Here is a 22,773-nt window from a genome sequence, read left to right as displayed (position 1 = left end):
ACAAAGTTTGCCTCTCAAATCTAGCTTATGAAATAAAAACGGAATGGATATATCCAGAACGTATGATAACGACACTGCGTGCGCTGAGCATTGCAGATGAATTAAGAGCCCAGACAGTAAATAAAGCGAGCAAGGCAACTTACATTTCAGTCATAACAGACTGTGGAACAGATGTATCCGGAAGCGAAAATGTGATTGTGTACTTAAGGTACATTTTGTCTGGTATCCCAGTAAACAGTCTTGTTGGATTAGCTGAGCTTCAGGTATACTTAGTGCTGACTATAAGCCAAGTTGGTGGCAAGATAAGCTCGGTGCTTTTGGTGCAGATGGAGCCAGTGTTAATATGGGTGCGACAGGTGTTGTAGGTGCACTGATAACACAAGATATAGGAAAATATAGGCCCCTTTCACACGAGCGAGATTTCCACGCGGGTGCAATGCATGACGTGAACGCATTGCACCCGCAGTGAATTCGGACCCATTCATTTCTATGGGGCTGTGCACATGAGCGGTGATTTTCACGCATCACTTATGCGTTGCGTGAAAATCGCAGCTCGCTCTATAGCCTGCGTTTTTTCACGCAACGCAGGCCCCATAGAACTGAATGGGGCTGCATGAAAATCGCAAGCATCCTCAAGCAAGTGCGGATGCGGTGCGATTTTCACGCACGGTTGCTAGGAGACGATCGGGATGGGGACCCGATCATTATTATTTTCCCTTATAATATGGTTATAAGGGAAAATAATAGCATTCTTAATACAGAATGCATAGTACAATAGCGCTGGAGGGGTTAAAAAATATATATACAGTATATATATATATATATAACTCACCTTAATCCACTTGATCGCGCAGCCGGCATCTCTTCTGTCTTCTTCTTTGCTGTGCACAGGAAAAGGACCTTTCATGACGTCACTGCGCTCATCACATGGTCCGTCACATGATCCATCACCATGGTAAAAGATAATGTGATGGACCATGTAATGAGCGCAGTGACGTCATCAAAGGTTCTATTCCTGAAAGAAGAAGACAGAAGAGGTGCCGGCTGCACGAACAAGTGGAGTAAGGTGAGTTAAATTCTTTTTTTTTTTTTTTTTTTTTTAACCCCTCCAGCGCTATTGTACTATGCATTCTGTATTCAGAATGCTATTATTTTCCCTTATAACCATGTTATAAGGGGAAATAATACAATCTACCCAGCACCTAACCCAAACCTGAACTTCTGTGAAGAGGTTCGGATCTGGGTACCAAATTCAGTTTTTTATCACGCGCGTGCAAAACACATTGCACCAGCGTGATAAAAACTGAACAACGGAACGCAATCACAGTCAAAACTGACTGCAATTGCGTACCTACTCGTGCAGGTTTGCCGCAACGCATCCAGACCTTATCCGGACACGCTCGTCTGCAAGGGGCCATTTACTCTCATTTCACCGCTTACCACACAGGCTGGAACTGGCCATGTTGAGCACACAAAAGTGTCTTCCTATGGTTCAAAAAGTATATGACCTGTTGCATCTTGTTTGGAAGACTTTTTATTTTAGTTCCAAAAGCAAAAGGAAGTTAAGAGCAATTGGCACACAGGCTGTAAAATCCGCTGTCCTGCGGCAGTGAAGACCCAGCATTGGCTACCTCATATTTTTCGTGCACTCTCAGTCTTCCTCTCCTCGGATCATGAAACAGTACAGTACACTGCTGTACATCATCACATGGAACACCTTGCTGCCGCGGCTGTAGCGGTGGGGGGGTCCGTGGAGTTGGGTACATTGGAACTTGAGGACATTGGGAGGGCTCCACGGTTGGGGCTGGACTCCCATGATGGGCGAGTTGTTGTGGTGGATAGAGGGGGCCATTCTGTGGTGCTTCCGAGCTGGGGGTAACGGCTGGAAGCAAAGTGGCTCGACCCGGTTTGGTAGCTCTGGGTTTTGGGGCTCCAAGGACCCTCCCCGTTAGGTTGTTCTGGTGAAGTTATGGTTATTTATGTATTTATGTATTTTATGTTAATAAACGGCTGCTGTGGCCAATACATTCCATTCGGTTGTCAGAGTTTTATTTGGCGTTTACGTGGGTAGATGGGTTACAAGGGGGCGGGATGTATTGGTGGTCATTGGTTAAGTGTAATAATGGAAGTGGCAAGCGGCATATAACCAATACCCATGTCAAGTAATGGCCGAACTGAGGAAGGGGCCAGAGCCCTTGAGGGGAGGCCCACATGACGGGGGGGGGGGGGGTGGTTTAGGGAGCCCCCGAAAGTATAGGATTGGTGGGCAGGGAAAAATGGGATTGGTTAAGGGGCCCAGGGAGAGTGGGATTGGGTAGTTTAAATAAGGGAGAGGAGTGAAGGGGTTAAATACAGGGGGGAGGGGGAAGACAGTAGCCATTTTGGTGAGCGAGAGAAGCTCCCACCCACCCTCCCTATGTTGGTGAAGGTTGTTATGGGTTGGACAGGCATTTGGCAAGGGGGGTTGTGCATGTCATGGCAGCTGTAGCGGTGGGGGGGTCCGTGGAGTTGGGTACATTGGAACTTGAGGACATTGGGAGGGCTCCACGGTTGGGGCTGGACTCCCATGATGGGCAAGTTGTTGTGGTGGATAGACGGGGCCATTCTGTGGTGCTTCCGAGCTGGGGGTAACGGCTGGAAGCAAAGTGGCTCGACACGGTTTGGTAGCTTAGGGTTTTGGGGCTCCAAGGACCTCCCCCGTTAGGTTGTTCTGGTGAAGTTATAGTTATTTATGTATTTTATGTTAATAAACGGCTGCTGTGGCCAATACATTCCATTCGGTTGTCAGAGTTTTATTTGGGGTTTACGTGGGTAAATGGGTTACAAGGGGGCGGGATGTATTGGTGGTCATTGGTTAAGTGTAATAATGGAAGGTGCGAGCGGAATATAACCAATACTCCCCGTCATGCATACCCAGACAATGGTTGCTAAAAAGTGTTACATGCTTTCAGTTTCAAAATATTCAACTGAAAGAAAGCCATTCTAGTTTTATGGATATCCTTAAAGAACATATAAAAAAAACAGTAGAGGTAACAATTACAGAACTGGAAAAAAGATTTGGAATGATGATAAGGAAAGACCAGGAAGATAGCATAGGAGGGTCAGAAATCATCCGATGTTTCTCTATCTTTTGTCACGATTCTTGGCCTGAAGACTTCATCACGTATGGAGAAGAGGAAATTGACATGCTAATACAGTGGTATAAGGCCATCTGGTTGAAGAATCACTGGGATTTGGAGGCAATGCACAGTAAGTGGAGATTGCTAAAATTCTTAATCAAAGGCCAGTTTGCAGACATGTCTTACAGCAATTTGTGGGAGGTAATCCTGACGAAAGAGCCTTATTCCACCGACTACAAAAATGTTTTACATTTGGTGAACATTATGCTTATACTCCCTATATCAGCTGCACAGCGTAAACGAGGCTTTTCTGCGCAAAACAGAATAAAATCACAAGTACGCAATCACTTCATATTTCTATACTGGAGGATTAAATCTGAATTAGCTCAGAAGGCCCTTCACTTGAGCTGTTTGATCCCGAGCCCTGCGTGAGACGCTGGTTCGGAGCCAAGAGGAAGAGGAGGCCTCATTATTCTAGAGGGCCAAGTGACACTGACTAATTATATGTATTTTACATTTGGCGACAAAAAATTACATTTTTCAGATTAGGAGCCAATGACTCCTTGATATTTTTTTTAGTCTGGAGCACTGCTCCCTCATTCAGTACCAAGGATAGTCATGCTTATGTAGACAATATTGGGATAGGTACTGAAATGAAGGGCTCTTCTGCCAGAGGAGGCTTTCACAGACTTAGGGTCCCCATGATTATACATCGATGATATATCATTACAATAGGCCATTATAGCCTTCCCATAGATGGAGGCATCATTAAGTCTAAATTGAGGTGTTTTACCGCAATTGGATGAAATGGTACGTCCAGTGGTGGGCACAGGAACTGTAACCATGATTGCACCTTCGGCAATGAGTGCCAGCTGTAATGTACAGCTGACATCTTACTACAACAGCCGGGATCAGAGTTAGCTCAGATCCTGCCTCTTTAATGCCTTAGATACTGCAGTTTGAAAGATGGAGGGGGCTCCCCTGCCAGCCCATTTCATTGTGGAGTGCCAATGGTTTTTTTATAGCTGGACCTCAGTCAGTCACAGACATACAGTGTTACACTGACAGGAAATGATGCTTTAAAATGCTATGTAATCGAAGGTGTAATAGAAGTGGTCAAAAGATTCAAAGGGGGACCCAAAAAGTTAAATAGTTTAAAATAAAAAAGCCCCCCTTAAAAAAAATATATATATATAAAAGACATGATGGATGGACGTGGTACCAAAAAATCCAACCTGTCACGGGTCTCCAAATGTGGAAACACTAAAATGTTATTTTTTTCCATAAAACATGCTTTTATTCAACAAAAGCACTAAAAGGTAACAAAACAATAAAGTTGGTATCAAAGAATAAAAATAGAATTACCTACCAGATGTGATTAAATGCACCCAAAATGATGGCAATAAAAATTACAACTCATCTTGAGCCCTTTGTCTATTAAAAATAAAGGAAAAAGGAAAATAAGATGATGGTTCTTGAGATGCTCTTCCACTGGTGGCTCGTGTCCACAGCTCCACTGACCATGTGTCTGTCCTGTGTGTGTATGTGTTAATAGGAGCCCAGTTCATTGTATCTCTACTCTGTTTCAGGGGTTACACCATCCGCTCCTTGCTCTGTGTGCTGCTTTCCAATGAACTCATTAACTCCCCTACATATGCTGGGCTCCTTGTCCCACCCATTGCCTGATCTACAGGTTCTGTCTGGTTCTGCTAGACCTTGCTAAAAGAGCTATAATCAGTTTGTTGCTGTTTACTGACTGCTGCTGGATTCCTGGACTTTGACTCATGCTGCCTGCCGTGACCTCGGCCTGTTTCTGGACTACAAGTATTGCCCAGGGGTGGACTGGCCATAGACCCTACAAGGAAATTTCCTGGTGGGCCAATGCCCAGGGGGCCACCTGAACCCACCTCGTGCAGAACGATCAGATACTTTTAGCATAAATTAATGCTGAGAGCGTCCGGTACTTTGCACCTGGTTGGCGGCCGTAGGTGTCCTTCTGAATTCAACTCTATCGCCATGCTCACAATTGAATACTGCAGCGGGTGGCAGTATTTTTGGCTGCACTATAGTATTGCTGGCCCTGCCTACATCTCTTGTCCCTGCCTGCATGTGTCGGCCCCGCCTACTTGTGTTGCCCTACTTTCAGTCAATTTGGACCCACCCTTAACATGGTGCCACTTTTAGGTTTTTTTCCAGGGCCACTTTAAGTTCACAGTCTGCCCCTGGTATTGCCTGACCCCCTGGTGCTTCACATTGATGTCTCTTATTCCAGTGGCTCAGGAGCCAACCGCTACTGGTAGTTGGCACAGTGGATCCATATCCACAGATCATAACAGATGAGTCAATGAAAAGTCAATAAACAGATGAGTCAATAAATTGTTTGGTCCCAAAGGCACAAAACAGTCCGGTCCTATGGGGTGTAATGATAAATATGACAAATACCCTTTAAAGTCAGACATTACTAGACCATTACTATGACATTTACTGCATATAATGTGAAGCTCTTACTAGGTATGAACCTCTCCAGGTACTCGAACCACTGCCTCAGAGTAGAGTCCCCAAACATATGGATGTCTTTTCCTCTAAGACAGTTTAAGGCGCTTGAAGGCTCAGGAAAATGACGTCCCTTGCACACTAATGATGTCCAAGTATCTTCATAATAGAATCCAGATGGCTGGAGAGACTCTTGACCAGGTCTACAGCTGGGGAGCTTAGAGATGAGTTCTGCAAGAGTGTGGAAGAAGTGAAGGTTAGAGATGAGGTAAGGTTTACTCAGGTTACTGTGACTCACAAGAAGAGTGAGAGTTGGTGTGGATATCATGATGCAACCAGGGTCCTGTTTGGAACCTAGGGCTTTCAGATCAGTTGTCACCATAGTGTTCTTCAGTGGCCTTAGAATGGGAATGTGGCCTTAGACATGTAGCCTTGAACATGTCCTGACATCTATTACTCCTAACCCAAGTCCAAGCATGCATTTCTTCTCTGTGTGAAGACAACAAGCTTGTTTCCCATCCGAAAAAGAGGATCAGGCACCCCCCCATGCACCCCCAAGATGTCTGGTCAACATTCATCTAATGTGTAGGACAACCATAATGTGTAAGTGTGATGGGTAGCCAAGTGTTCAGAGAACTAAGGGCACTGAACAGGAAGGGACCACCTCCACAACACTTTTTTGATTGTGGCCCTGGCAGGATCAAAAGTTGGACTTCTTAATCATGCAACATGCACATCACCCCAGGCATGAATCCTTTCTTCACCCATATAATGCAGTCTGCAGTTTTGAGTAGTCAAAACTGCTGACAGGCTCCTTTTAAGGTTTGGGGTGAGGAAGAAAGTCTATCAGGATTGATCAGCACCACCACGATTGTATCATGATGCCACTTAGCTCAGTTTGTCTCCTGGTGTCCTCCTCTTTGTGTCAGTGTGGCTTCACACATTGTGTAACTTTACACCCTGGGCAAATCCGCCACAAAGTCTGCACGTCTGATGCCACGTATGAATCCAGCCTTGACGTGCTAAGATAACAATTCAGCAGTCTTGATAAGCTATGCTGGTGTGAAAAATACACAATGAACTAAATACAACGTGCCAACATCAATAATAGCTGAAGTAACCAAAAGATACAGCCATTTGGCTTTGTGGCTCTGGTTACCTTCATCTACTCCTCCTCCTCGCTTAATTGTTGCCCCTTACAAAGCTTCTCAAGGATTAGAAAAGCATGGATTTTTTTCTCAGAAACAGCAACACTTCTGTCCATGGGTTGTGTCTGGTATTAAAGTGAATGGACTTGTAGTACTACACTTGACCTGCAGATAGAAAGGAGCTGTTTTTTGTAGAAAGCAGCTGTGTTATTATAATCCTGGAGGACCCCAGTGAGAAGAATACGTTAATTTCCCATAAATGGGACAGCATGAGATCTCAGGAGGTTTTTGGAAGACAGCACTACTAAGCAGTTGACCATTTACATAATCCCGCCTACTGGACTCTTCTGTTTCATTTGCCTATCTGGTGCCAAAGAGTTCATGGCAAGGGGACACGGGTATGAACTGAGTAATTGATTGTAAAACTAGATAATATTGAGGTCTCCAACCTTACCAGAAAACGACTGATCTGTTTGGACGTTGATCGGAGGAACTGAACCAGGTATGGTCTTGTCAGTGACAGAACTAAAGGAGAAAATGATAAATAATTAGAACAATGAGAAATATCATTACAAGGCCGTCTCTACCACCATCAGCCTAAGCTAACCAGTTTCCATGTGTAGGGTTATATCTCCACATATACATACAAATCAACCACCAATATTGTAGGACATCTACTGTATGTAATTGGATCAATAAACTAAGCCTTTCACACTAGCAGCAGTCTTCTCTGGCTTGATGCTGCTGCTAGTGCACGCTGACAGGCGGCCAGAATAAAACTGCACTAACAGCAGCAAGGATCTGGCAGGCTGTTCACCCGCCTAAACAGCCTGACAGAAAAGGCTGCCGCTAGTGTGAAAGTAGCCTAGAAGTTATATGAAGAACTTTAAACCCATATTGGGCTGTACATTAGACAGAGGTTCACAGCAGTAACCTCTAATTCCAGCAGAGGGCACTGGATCCTGGGTCAGAACATCCATGACAGGAAGTGGGCAGGGAATACTGCTCCAGTGTGTGCACATGTGTGCATAGACTTGGTGAGTAGCCTGATCTAGAGCCTAGGTGCCAAAGAAGCTAGGTTGAGAATTGAAGCCATGAGAAGAAAAGTTACAGCCTTGTGGTCTCATTTCAGAATATCACAAGTAGATTGTCAAAACCAGCCAGATGTCCAGGGCAGCTAACAGCAAGTGGAGACCAGGAGTGTAGAAGCCACAGCACTGCTGAAGTATAAGATTGTGCACCCAGACAGACATCTCCAGAAAAAGCCACATGGAGTATGTAGAGGCTGAGCACACTATTTTATGGGGTTGTCCTCGGCTCAGTCAGAAGTGATTGCTGAGTTGCAGGAACTGCTTGGTGTGTATACTGATTGCACATGTGCATCTATACAAGTTACATGTAGCCTGCTATGCTGATCACACTTTAGATCTGTTGACAACATCATCTTCATAGAGAGGGAGCTGAAGGTGACCCAGTCTAGGGTTGTCTGTCACCTGTTCTTCTGAATCTTACAAGAAGAGTTGGTGTCAATGATGCTTGGATGGGGGCCCAACTGGACCCACCAGTGGGAATGGTTCTGTGGGGTCTCCTTAGTTGTGCACATGCAATTTTCATTCCACCAGGAAGTCCAAACAACCCCTATAAGGTAGTCACAACTGTCTCCATTTTAGGAGAAAAAATGTCTATGGCACAATAAGTCATTGGATCCGTCACCCAAATTGAAATATTATATATTTCTCAAAGAAGGCATCTACATTAAAGGGGTTCTCCTATGATTGATGTGAAAAATGAAAATCAGATATCACATAGGACATGACAATCTCTAACAAAGCTAGAACCAGCCCTGTACCTCACATGGATCCAGAGATCTCCCCTTTCATTGCTCTGCTAGATTTATATCAAGCTGGTAAGGAGCATTCTCAGGGAGTGTGTCCTTTCACAGGGGGTGTCCTTTCTGCTGCAGCTCTCTCCCCATCACAGTTCGGGCTGTCTTTTCTGCCGCATCTTTCCCTATCACAGCTTAGGGCTGCGTCCTTTGTGCCACAGCTTTCTCACTATCACATTTCAGGGTTGTGTCTTTTTTGCTGCAGCTGTCTCTGAGATCCTCTAACAGTAGGTACAGCTGGTGGTAGTTGAAGGATGGAACTGAGCATGTGCGACCACCCCAGTGATGTTACTGCGATTGATAGAGAAATAAAAAGAACAAACAGCAGGTGGCGCTATACAGATACATTTTATTGAAATACTCAGTGGCTATACTAGATTTTTAATTATATATGATTACAAAAATATTCGGATCCAAGAAAACTGTTGAATATTTTTCATGGGACAACCCCTTTAAATTAATGGATTATTCATGGCATAACCTGATGGAGCAAACTTCCATAGTCTCCCCGTTCTTACAGTAAAGAATGCCCATCTATGCGGAGGATGAAACCTTGTGCCCTTGAGATGTGGTGTATGCCCCCTTGCTATAGTTATGGGAGGATCATTAGATGGACCTCTGTGGGAGCTTTGGTACTGTATTTTCTGGGCACATTTTTTGATGCATATTGTAATTCTGCTTGACCTGAGAGCAGCTGCCTGACACTGGTTGCTCAAGTTCATTTTGCCATCCACAAAAAAAATCTATTTCCACGTAATTGTGTTTAGTGCCGAAGAATACGTGACTCTCAGAGACATCCACTGTGACAGGCATAAAGATCTACAAAGATTCATGAAAAGGGTGTCGCTCACCCGCTCAGTAGAGAGTCCTCCAGGGCGTTGGTCACTTTGCGGTATCCTCCCATTGAGTGAAAGACCAATGAACTGCATGGCATCTTCTGAGGTCTCACACACTGCCACGTGTCACCACTAACAGGATCCGTATATTTGCAGATGTCATTTCCGGCAACCTCTAGATTGCACTCCACCACCGCGCTGTTGTCATTGTAGTGGAAATAACCATTGAAATAGACCTAGAAGTCAAAAACGTAATTTTTTTAAAACTTGCCTGGACCTAGAATTGTACAGGATTGGAAAAACAAGACCGCTTTCTTCCAGAAACAGCGCCACATCTGTCCATGGGCTTAGGTTTTTTGAAGGGCATGGAGCTAAGCTGTCATACCACACACATCCTATGGACACACGTGGCAGTGTTTCTGGAAGAAAGCCGCCATGTTTTTCAGAGACCTTGCTGCATCTCATCCTTTCCAATGGATCTGCACCAAATTATGAAGAGGGAACCTTCGAGACTGCCTTTATTTTGGATTCTAGTCGGTGAGAGTATGCATACATACATACAAATATGCTGGTCAGGACATGGACATATAGTGATGGACCCAAAACACGAAATTATTCAGGCAAAAGCCTATGTTATAGCTTAAGGACAATGGGTAGCAAGACATTGATGGGACTGACTTGTGTTCCAAAAACTCATTTGACATGAAAGGGGTTGGATAAAGTCCTAGGAGAACCCAAAGTCTCATCCACGACTCTTCAGGGCAAACTGAGCACTTTCGATGCGGGTCAAAATTATTTGTATGAATCTGCTGACCAATTCATTAGAATTAGACCCGAAAAGAATTTCTAGAAATGTGTCCATCTCTAGTTCCAATGTATGTTATATTGATATTTTATTATTACAGATGGGAAGAAGATTTTTTTTGTGCAGAGGGGGTTTAGGTGACAAGAGATGACCATTTTTTTTTATATATATATATATATATTTTTTTATTCATATACAAAATAGACACAAAATACAAGATATCCCCAAAAATTTTCATTTTTCTCCCTATTTACCCTACCTACCCACACCCAAGCTAACCCTGAGAGAGGAGAGCGAGAGAGAAAAAAAAAAACAATAACCATCCTAATTATTTCCCCCCTCATAATCATACATTATTCAACCAACATTTCCAAAATTTATCAAAATAATCCTTCTTTCTCCTGTTATTGTATATTATCCTCTCTATCTTTATCACATTCTCCACCGACCTCTTCCAATCTGCTACCAAGGGTGGGTCCTTTTCATACCCTTTTTTTTTAATACTTTAAATCTTTATTGTTTTTTACAATATACAAAAAAAGGTTATAACAATCTTTTAATTGCATAAAGTTATATACCCTCCCCACCCTCCTCCCTTATTCATCAACTACTCCCTCTTGAAGAGAACAAAAAACAAAAAACAAAAAAAAAAGAATAACCTTTGGCCCTCTTTTCATACCCTTTTTTAGTCATAGTAAGTCTTGCCTGGAATAGCAGTTTACAGAGTACCCACTTATCCATTTTAGAAAACCCGAAATTGTACTGTACCTCCCAATATACAAGCCACTGGATCTCCTTTTATTTGTACAGTACTCAAAATAATTTTTTTAATTGTATCTGCTATCCCTGACCAATAACGAAATAATTTAGGACATCTCCTTTTAAGCAGCATTGGGGAGCGGTACAATCTATGAATGAAAAAAAATTGAGAGGCCCTCATTGAGACCACAGACCTATTCCTTAATACATCTCCCCACCGTTCCTCTGATAACCCTTCAATATCTTTCTTCCTTTTATCTTTAGCCAACATTTTGATCTTACCCTGTTTCATTTTCAGCAGTAGTTTGTATCTTTTTGAAATGCTCCCTTTTTCTTTTCTATTATCCAGGAACTGTTTTATTTTTTCCATAGGCTCCTTTTTAGATTTTTGAATATCTGCCTGTGATGAACTAATTGCATCCCTCAATTGCAAATACTTAAAAAAATCTTTATTCAAGATCCCAAATTCTTTCCTCAATGTTTCAAAATCTTTCAACACATCCCCTTCGAACAATAGTGACAACCAACAAACTCCATTACTTGTCCCAATTCACATAATGCTTAATTTTCTGAATTTCCCCCAAATTAATATTACTCCATATGGCTGTAACATCTATAAATCCCTTAATATCAATAATTCTTTTAATTTCTCTCCAAACGTGATCCATTAAATAAAAAATAGAACTATTATTACTTGTGATCCCCAATACTCCAGACTCTAAAACCTCCATCATCTTGCATTGACCATCTTTTCAACCCAAATTCTCCACCTACCAACTCAAAATAGGTGTTATATTATCTCTATTCATAAACCCAAACTGTGGCTGCCTGCAGATTGCATTGCATTTTCACAGTGACAGGTTCCATTTAATTAAAAAATGAGCTGGCTTAGCGTGTCAGGGGTTTACTCATAATTAGCAGCGTGCAAAGTATAAAATAATCAAACTAAAGTGTGTAAATCAAAGTATACAGAGTGAAGATATCATAGATAATAGAGGTGTCCTAACCAGAATAAAGTAATTACTAGAAAGAGAACAGGGACCCTTAAAACATCATATTTTATTGAATCAGTACTAAAAACGGAACCTATAGTTGAAGGTCACCAATAGGACAACCCATATGCCCAATATATCAAAAACAGGTACGATATATATATCAGATTCCACTAGATACCAGATCACAGTATCGCTACCAACGAAACAAAACTCAAACAAAAAGGAAAAAACAAAAAGCGGGAGGGATAGGGGCAGAAAGTGAAGGCAAAAATGGGTGAGGTATAGGTCTAGGGGTATTTTCCCTATACAGACCCTAGTATAGCCTCAGCCCGGAGACAACCCCTGAAGGTGGGAATACTCCGTCCACGTGCCTAAACCTGATGGGCCCTGGATATCCCTACCACCGTAACTCTATAAAGATAAATATACATGACGCGTTTCCCCCACTGTAGGTTCATCAGGGGGTTGGTACAAATTGAGTAAGAGGTCAAACAATGGAAACAGAATGATAATAAATTATATTATAATACTTATGGTAGACGATCAAGCAGGCGCATACAAAGGGACTTTGGTGATATCTGATACAGCATTTTACATGTTACCAAAGTGGATGGAAGATACCACCTACAAAGTGAACAGAAATATATAAAAAGTTTGTCACAAAAGTAATTACTGACCCAGATGAATGGGTCACAAGATAGATTACTCACATATAAAATGGCCCCATAGCGTCTGCCGCCTGACCTGCATATGATTGTGCAGGAGAGGATAGTGCTGTCGGATGATTTAAATACCCTTACCCGGCGACTGAGATTCGCGCTGAGTGACCTATTTCCGGTGAATGGGGTGCAAAGTCCGCCCACTTCCAGAGTGTGAAGCTAATACAGTGCTCCAAAACTGCATCCCAAGTGCGTCCACTCATAACTTCCGGTGAATGGAACTCACCATTTACGGCCGGTGCAACGCACCTGTTGCTGCCAGCGAGAGCAAGACATATGCTCTCCGCCGGTTATACCAGGGTGCGCTTTAGCGGAGTGCTGCCACCATTATTCCCACAATATAGCGCATGATCGCAGCACTGAAAAGAGATTGGAGGAAAAAAGAGGGAGGCATGATTTCCTATAAATAGTGTGGGGATTTGCTCTAGTAGACAGGCTAGCGGATGTAGTATAGAGGCAGCCACAAAGTCTTTAACTTAAACAGTTCAGTGTTTTATTCACACATAAGGAAAAACAAAAAGTGACATTTTGCAGTCTAGATGTTTGTTCACACCATGAAAAGTCCACAGAACAAAAAACTTTCACCTGGTTTGCAGTTTCTCCACCTGTGGTCCACAGCAGGCTTTAGGGGCCTGTTTCTCAGCATGCGGCTCCCAGCCCTTTTGCACGGCACAAGTTTTGAGATCCCAAAACCCACAGGGACTGACAGCGCTCCACTGTCAGAGAGGAGTAACCCACACCCAGCTGAGCCTGCTGGCTGGGTTTGATATAAGCCAGTAAAGACCTGACCTGGAGCGTGGGGAGAAGCCACCCAGCACTTTTGCTACTCCCAGTAAGAGCCGGCCCGGATCAACTTACAGCCATACTAAATAAGCAACATGTCAACCAGCACTAGCTGCCGCTGATACTTGAAAATACGGGCTCTTACTTCACCGAGGCCAGGAACCTCGGTGACACATACCTTTCATCAACGACGGACCATTGCCCCTCCCTACATACCTCCCCCCTTTGTTCAACCCTGAGGGGGTGAACACTTGCCAGACAGTGTACCCGGGACAGGGCATCCACGTTTCCCTGTAAGCAGCCTGCCCTGTGTTCCACTGAGAACTTGAAGTTCTGTGAGGACAAGAACCATCTGGTGACCCGAACATGCCTCTCTATGGCTTGGCTCATCCACTTGAGAGGGGAGTGGTCGGTCACCAGATGGAATTTTCTCCCCAACAGATAATAGCAGAGAGACTCGAGTGCCCATTTGATGGCCAGGCACTCTCTCTCCACTATACTGCACCTAGTCTCGGCTGGGGTAAGTTTGCTGCACAGGAAAACAACGGGATGTTCCTCCCCATTGATTTCCTGAGAGAGTACAGCTCTGAGGCCTACTTTAGAGGCATCTGACTGTACCATAAACTCCCTCTTGAAGTCGGGCGTCACCAAAACCGGTGACCCGCACAGGACCGACTTCAATGCGGAAAAAGCCTTTTCCACCTGGTCATTCCAGCGGATCATCACTGACTTCCATCCCTTCAGGAGCCCTGTCAACAGAGCCGCTAAAGTGGCAAAATGGGGAACGAACCTCATATAATAGCCCACCATTCCCAGGAACGACTTTATTTGCCTAGTAGTGACAGGTTGGGGCCAATTCCGTATCGCCTCTATTTTATTGACTTGGGGTTTGATGACTCTGCATCCAATGACATACCCCAGGTACTTAGTCTCCTCTAAACCTATCGCACATTTTTTGGGATTAGCCGTCAGTCCAGCCTTCCTAAGGGAGTCCACTACAGCCTACACTTTTGGTAGCTGACTTTCCCAGTTGGTACTATGAATGACAATATCAACCAGGTAAGACGAAGCGTACCGACCATGTGGACGAAGTACAATGTCCATGAGCAGTTAAAAAGTGGCAGGGGCACCATGCAGACCAAAGAGTAACACCTTATATTGGTATAGCCCTTCTGGTGTGATGAAGGCAGTTTAATCTTTGGCAGCCTCCATCAAGGGTACCTACCAGTACCCTTTGGTGAGGCCCAAAACAGAAAAATACCGGGCTTGGCCTAACCTCTCAATAAGCTCATCCACCCGAGGCATGGGATATGCATCAAACTTAGAGATTTTGTTTAGTTTTCGAAAAACCGTTACCGAACCGCAATGTCCCGTCCGGCTTGGGTATTAAGACTATCAGACTGGCCTATTCACTTTTGGACTCCTCAATGACGTCTAGCTGCAGCATTAGCTGCACTTCCTCCACAATGGCTCGTCGCCGAGCCTCGGGTACCCGGTATGGTTTTAACCTGACTTTTGCCTGAGGCTCAGTGACAATGTTATGCTGGATTATGGAAGTGCATCAAGGGAAGTCTGAGAATACCTCCGTGTTCTGACTAATGAACTCCCTGGCTTCCTGAGCCTGTTTAGAGGAGAGGCTGTCAGCAATTTTCACTGTGGCAGCAGCTTTGCTTGCTTCAGACAGAGGGGCCGAAACCGCTTTCCCTAGAAACCCTGGTCTCGGGCTGTCTTCAGTACAGGTTTCCCTATTTTTCCATGGTTTGAGCAGATTCACCTTGTAGGGCCTCTGCCACCTAGCTTGGAACTTACTGTCTACGGTTAGTACCAGAACCAATATCCGATCACCCGGGTTAAAGTTGCGGACCCGAGCCTGCCGATTATAGACCCTACTATGGGCTCGCTGCGCTGCCTCCATATGCTCCCTAACCAGAGGTAACACTGTTTCCATCCGTCCTTGCATCTGGGTGACGTGCTCAACAACACTTTTGTGCGGTGTGGGTTGTTGTTCCCACGCCTCTTTGGCCACATCCAACACGTGTCTGCTGTATAGCAGTTCAAAGGGCGAGAACCCAGTAGAGGCCTGGGGCACCTCTCACACTGCGAATGTGAGCTAGGGCAGAAGAAGGTCCCAGTCCCTCTTATCCTTAGACACCACTCTTTTTAGCATATTTTTTAATGTTTGATTAAACCTCTCTACCAGGCCATCCGTTTGCGGATGATACACGGACATCCGTAGCTGTTATGTGGAGCAACTTACAGAGTTCCCTCATGACCTTGGACATAAACGGCTCCCTTGGTCAGTCAGAACTTCCTTAGGCAAACCCACTCGAGAAAACATCTCCATTAACTCTTTAACTATGAGTTGGGCTGATGTATGACGCAGTGGCACTGCCTCCGGGTACCAAGTGGCGTAGTCGAGGATGACCAAGATGTGTTGGTGCCCTCTAGCGGACTTCTGTACCGGGCCTATGAGACCCATAGCGATTCACTCAAACGGGACCTCGATAATCGGAAGGGGTACCAGGGGACTACAGAAATATGGCTAGGGGCTCGTTATCTGGCAGGTTGGGCAAGACTTCCAATATTCTTCTACCTCTCTGAACACACTGGGCCAGTAAAATAGTTGTAGTATCCGTCCCTGTGTTTTCTGCATTCCCAGATGACCCCCGAGAACATGCTGGTGAGCTAACTCTAACATGAGTTTGCGATTAGCCTGGGGCACCACCAACTGTTCAATGGATTCACCTCGCACACCGACTCTGCCCCTGGTTGTTGTGGTTCCCCATCTATTATTAATACATTTTCCAAGGTTTGGGATAGGGTTGGGTCCCGGTGTTGTGCAGAACCAAAATTTTCCCCCGAGACATTAAGGGCTGCCAGCTCAGGACCCGGCGGCAAGTCCTCCATGTCTCCCACCATCACACTTAGCGGGGTTGTCCCCCCTTCTTCTACTGAAGTGGCGGTCACCTCTACCGCTGGCCCTTTGAACTCAGGTTCCCAGAGTTCTGGTCTCCCCCCTGAGCCAGGCCACTCTGCTAGGGACACATCTATCTCACGGGTATCGGTAACTTTTGAATCCGGCCATAGTGCCAGGAAACCAGTGAAGTCTCTCCCAATTAGTTCATACTGTACATTTTTGGCGATGACCACCTCATGAGTCCACCTGCCCGGCCACCATTGATAGAGAGACTAGGGCGGTGGGATAGTCTCCATGAATGCACACAATGCCGAATTTTCGGCCAGTATACTCGGCGGGCTGCACCAGGGCAGCTCTTACCAGGGACACCAAGGTCCCTGAATCCAGCAGTGCCACCGCCAGAGTGTCCCCAACTTCCACCTGGCATAGTTGGCTATTGTCTATAGTATCGGAGGTACTTGTGGCACACAGCTTCCTGGCATACAATGAGTGGCGGTAGCCATAGTTTTCATGGGTTCACCCCGATGGGGACAGCCCTTATGTGTCTAGGCTCCTGACACTGCCAGCAGACCACCGGGGCTGGGTCTGCAGGGGGTGAGTCCCAGGCGGGTTTTGTTGGCACCAGCTGCCGGGTCTGGAGTGGAGATTTCCGGGGTTTGACGGGCCCCTCCCAAAAGAACCCCCTGTAGTTTTCTGGTGGCTTCGCAGTGGTCCACCAGGTCGACCATCTCCAAGGCATTACCAGAAGACATCTGGCCGTTCCAGTGCTGGAGAGGGTACGGCAAAGCCCTCCAGAACACATCCGACAACAGGTCCAGCATAGCAATGGGAGTCAATACGTCAGGCTGCAGACATTTTTGCAACCGGTGTAGCGGGTCATAATATTGTGGTCTGGCGGGTTCAGCCGGGTTAAATTCCCACTGATGCACCCACTGGGCCCGGACCAATACATTCACCCCCAGTCTTGCCAGGATCTCACCGTTTACGGTAGTCAGTCGCTTGATCATCAGGCAGATCGAAAATCACTTGCTGGGGTCCAGATTCCAGGAACGGAGCGACGACCTCAGTCCACTGGTCTTGGGGTTACCTCTCCCTCATGGCCACCTTTTTGAAAACCCCAGATAGGTCTCGATGTCATTGGAGGGGTCTTCTTCGGGATCGCCGCATGTACAGCTTTCCAGGCATCGTGGACGCTTGCAACGCCATCACATGTTGTAATAGCAGCTGGTTAGATTCCTGCTGCTGCTTGTTAGCCTTCCGCTGCTGCAAGTTAGCCTCCACAAGGGCTTTCATGACCACCTCCATTTTGTCAGGGGACACGGGTCGTAACCTTGCTGGCTTAATATAGGACATACACTCGTGTCGGGGAAAAACAAAAAAGTTTTGGCCTTCAGGCCTGCCCTTTGCCCCCTTCCGACACCAATTGTGGGGATTTGCTCTGTCAGACAGAATAACGGACGCAGTATAGAGGCAACCACAAAGTCTTTAACTTAAACAGTTCAGTGTTTTATTCACACATAAGGAAAAACAAAAAGTAGCATTTTGCAGTCTAGGTGTTTGTTCACACCATGAAAAGTCCACATAACAAAAAACCTTCACCTGGTTTGCAGTTTCTCCACTTGTAGTCCACAGCAGGCTTTAGGGGCCTGTTTCTCTGCACGGCACAAGTTTTGAGATCCCAAAACACACAGGGGCTGACAGCGTTCCACTGTCAGAGAGGTGAAATCCACACACAGCTGAGACTGCTTGCTGGCTTTGATATAGGCCAGTAAAGACCCGGCCTGGAGCGTGGGGAGAAGCCACCCACCCAGCACTTTGGCTACTCCCAGTAAGAGCCGGCCCGGATCAGCTTACAGCCATACTAAAAGTGTCAGCGGCAGCACTAGCTGCTGCTGACACTTGATAATACCGTCTCTTACTTCACCGAGGCCAGGAACCTCGGTGACACATACCTTCCGTCAACGGTGGACCCTTGAGCCTTCCCAATAAAGGCACCCTGATCCATTGAGTGTACATACATACATACAGAAGTGGCCCTATAAATGTGAGGTGCACCAAAAAATAATAATTATAATAGCCAGACAGACCCCCAAAAGGGAAAAAGTTAATAATTTTTCCTTTCGATACCCATTTGGGGAAAGATTATATATAGTAACCCATTTTAATAGATTCCTGGGTGATGATACAACTAAGAAGTAAAAGAAAGATAAGGGTGGTAAAACGATGAATTAAACCACCCTATGTTTCAGTAGGACACTTCACGCATCCTAGAACAAGTATGTGACAAATAATACACAAGATGCATAGAGACAGAGGTATATCATTCTGAGGGAGATTCAGCAGTTTGTCATATAAAGCAATTGAACATTAGTCTTTCATTAAGGCCGGATGGTGTCTGGGACTTGAACCAGTAAATCCATTCTGTCTCCCTCTGCACAATCTTTCTGTTCCAGTCCCCTTCTCTCAGAGATGGGGGTATCATTTCCAGAACAGAAAATTTAAGGACACGTGGGTCACTGGCATGTTTCTCATTTACATGGGTTACTACGGGTGTTGTCTCTTCTTTACGTATGTCATTTACATGTTCATAAACCCTTCTTCTCATTTCCCTGAATGTTTTACTTATGTAATCCATAGGGAAGGGACATTGGAAAATATATACAAACCGGATTACCAAAAAGTTGGGACATTAAACAAATTGTGAATAAAAACTGAATGCAATGATGTGGAGATGGCAAATGTCAATATTTTATTTGTAATAGAACGTAGATGACAGATAAAACGTTTAATCCGAGTAAATGTAACATTTTAAAGGAAAAATACGTTGATTCAAATTTTCACGGTGTCAACAAATCCCCAAAAATTTGGGACAAGTAGCAATAAGAGGCTGGAAAAAGTAAATGTGAGCATAACGAAGAGCTGGAAGACCAATTAACACTAATTAGGTCAATTGGCAACATGATTGAGTATAAAAAGAGCTTCTCAGAGTGGCAGTGTCTCTCAGAAGCCAAGATGGGTAGAGGATCACCAATTCCCACAATGTTGCGCAGAAAGATAGTGGAGCAATATCAGAAAGGTGTTACCCAGCGAAAAATTGCAAAAACTTTGCATCTATCATCATCAACTGTGCATAACATCATCCGAAGATTCAGAGAATCTGGAACAATCTCTGTGCGTAAGGGTCAAGGCCGTAAAACCATACTGGATGCCCGTGATCTCCGGGCCCTTAAACGACACTGCACCACAAACAGGAATGCTACTGTAAAGGAAATCACAGAATGGGCTCAGGAATACTTCCAGAAACCATTGTCAGTGAACACAATCCACCGTGCCATGCGCCTTTCTCAGCTGAAACTCTACAGTGCAAAGAAGAAGCCATTTCTAAGCAAGATCCACAAGCTCAGGCGTTTTCACTGGGCCAGGGAACATTTAAAATGGAGTGTGGCAAAATGGAAGACTGTTCTGTGGTCAGACGAGTCATGATTCGAAGTTCTTTTTGGAAATCTGGGACGCCATGTCATCCGGACCAAAGAGGACAAGGTCAACCCAAGTTGTTATCAACGCTCAGTTCAGAAGCCTGCATCTCTGATGGTATGGGGTTGCATGAGTGCGTGTGGCATGGGCAGCTTGCATGTCTGGAAAGGCACCATCAATGCAGAAAAATATATTCAGGTTCTAGAACAACATATGCTCCCATCCAGACGTCATCTCTTTCAGGGAAGACTCTGCATTTTTCAACAAGATAATGCCAGACCACATTCTGCATCAATCACAACATCATGGCTGCGTAGGAGACGGATTCGGGTACTGAAATGGCCAGTCTGCAGTCCAGATCTTTCATCTATAGAGAACATTTGGCGCATCAAAAAGAGGAAGGTGCAACAAAGAAGGCCCAAGACGATTGAACAGTTAGAGGCCTGTATTAGACAAGAATGGGAGAGCATTCCTATTTCTAAACTTAAGAAACTTGTCTCCTCTGTCCCCAGACATCTGTTGAGTGTTGTAAGAAGAAGGGGAGATGCCACACAGTGGTGAAAATGGCCTTGTCCCAACTTTTTGGGGATTTGTTGACGCCATGAAATTCTGATTCAACATATTTTTCCCTTAAAATGGTACATTTTCTCAGTTTAAACTTTTGTTCCGTGATTTATGTTCTATTCTGAATAAAATATTAGAAGTCGGCACCTCCACATCATTGCATTCAGTTTTTATTCACGATTTGTATAGTGTCCCAACTTTTTTGGAATACGGTTTGTATGTACCACCCCTTTTCTCTTACAATTAATGAAATCGTGGATGGTAATTATTTCATTCGTAACAGAGTTTTTAATTATTTTTGGAGACAAAGATAAAGTTACAATCCTTACATGAGCCACAGTGGAACATCCCTACCGGGCGCCTACTGAGCCAGGCACTTGTGGCAACAGGCGCCCGGTAGTGACTGTGATCAAGACGATCTCTCAAACTCCTTCCCTTACGATAAGTGAAACTGGTATAGGAGGAAATAGTTTGTGTCAAATCCTGGTCCATCAAAAGGATGGGCCAGTATTTATTCAAAATGCCCTTAACTTCTGAATTGGCCACATCAAATGTAGAGATAAGACGAGTAATTGGCTATCTATTCTCCAATGGTTTCTTAGGGACCAAGAGTTCTTTCCTATCTCTACCCAACGCATATTGAAATGCCCGTCATAGGGTGACTTTAGGATAACCCCTTCCAGTGAGCCTGTCATTCAGTTTTTTAGATTCGATATGAAATTCCTCAGGATTCGAACAGTTCCTTCGAACCCTAAGTGCAGGGGAATGATAGCTGTTTCAATGCAGTATAGCATTGGTCGCAGAGGGCTTTCTAAAAATCGTGGTGACCAGTCTCTCTCTGTCTGTTTCTTGACCTTAACGTCCCAAAAAGTAATCTGCTCAGAATGCTACTCATATGTTAATCTCAGACCAATGTTGTTAATATTTAATGCTTTGACAAAAGTGATGAATTCTTTCTTATTGCCGTTCCACAAAACAAAAAACGTCATCAATATGATATATCGTGACCAAAGCGTTACTTTGTGGTTCCACCACATATCCCGATCTGGAAAAACTATGTTGTTCTCCCACCAACTCAGGAAGAGATTGGCATATGTGGGAGCACACGGGCTCCCCATAGCTGTCCACCTGAGCTGGTGGTAGAATCGCCCATCAAAAAGAAATTATGAGTTAAAGTGAACTCGAGAAGTGAAATAACAAATTGATTATGCCCTCTACAGTGTGTCTCTCTAGTGTGCAGGTATTCACCCACGTCTGTAAGTCCCTTATCGTGAGGGATACTGCTATACGATGGAAGAGATGAGACAAATTGGCTTAGGACTTGGTCCAAAAATATACCACAATTTTGTGTGATTGAGTTGACCACTGAAACGATCGGATGACCCTTCAATGGATTCGTCCCCTTGTGGACTTTAGGGAGTCCATAAAAGTGCCTCAGATAACATAAAATCGTATTTAGTTTGATTAATTACCTTTGAATCAAGTCCTGACCCTAAAAAAGTTTTTAGTTCTGACAAAAAGGCTTCTGTGGGGTCCGCTGGTAAGACCAGGTATCCCTTTGGGTCTTCTAATAGATCCAGACACATATCCCGATATTTGTCATGGTCCATAACATAAAGAATACCTCCTTTGTCAGAAGACTTGATAATAATGGATTTATCTCTCTCCAAAGATTTAAGTGCCTCTAGCTGATTGATGGACAAATTCCTGTGATATGTGAACTTAGTGTTCATTTGTTCATTTTCGGAGGTCACAAGTTGCTGAAAAATTTATATGTATTCATAGTTAAATGGTGGAGGTGTTTTGGTGCTTTTTGGATGTAATTTAGTAAAGGGATCTTCTCCAGGATTACGAGCTCCCTCTTTAAGTAGTTCAATAAATAAAGCAAGATCTGGTAGTTATCTTGTACCACCATTTTTTCATATGATTGTTTGTTAGAATTGTTGAAAAATGTTCTCCATTTTAACTTTCTACAAAAAAGGATAAGGTCTTTGACCCATGTAAAAAGTTTAAAGTCCGTGGTCGATACGAATGAGAGGCCCTTCAAAACCGACAGTTCTGTTTCTCCAAGCTGTCGTGAAGAAAAATTTAGGACCTGCAACTTTATCATTCATATCTGCCACCGATCCTATTTGTTCCTGTCGCGCAATCGATAAGGAGTCTGCCCTTGTGCTAAAATAGAGGAGGAAGTGGTAGTAACTGTTGTAGATGTCGGTACAGAAGAGGAGGAAGAAGACAAGGGTCCATACTGTCCGGTCTTCTGTAGATGACCTGAC

At 44.4% G+C, this 22,773-nt stretch overlaps 1 protein-coding gene across 2 annotated transcripts in view; it reads right to left on the bottom strand.

Annotated features, from left to right (window-relative positions):
- LOC122929344 (NXPE family member 3-like) overlaps positions 1 to 22,773 on the bottom strand; it is a 70,452-nt gene that overhangs the window by 21,063 nt on the left and 26,616 nt on the right. For both annotated transcript variants that reach the window (XM_044282880.1, XM_044282882.1), the window contains exons 3-5: positions 9,497 to 9,717; positions 7,215 to 7,285; positions 5,628 to 5,843 (exon numbers count right to left, since the gene is read on the bottom strand). In XM_044282880.1, the coding sequence (XP_044138815.1) occupies positions 5,628 to 5,843; positions 7,215 to 7,285; positions 9,497 to 9,717 (508 nt within the window). The remainder of the gene's footprint in view (positions 1 to 5,627; positions 5,844 to 7,214; positions 7,286 to 9,496; positions 9,718 to 22,773) is intronic.

Source organism: Bufo gargarizans, chromosome 2 (genome assembly GCF_014858855.1).
Source record: "Bufo gargarizans isolate SCDJY-AF-19 chromosome 2, ASM1485885v1, whole genome shotgun sequence".
In the NCBI taxonomy this organism is placed as follows: domain Eukaryota; kingdom Metazoa; phylum Chordata; class Amphibia; order Anura; family Bufonidae; genus Bufo; species Bufo gargarizans.
The sequence above is the reverse complement of the archived record's forward strand: the minus strand, read 5'-3'. Positions and strand labels throughout refer to the sequence as shown.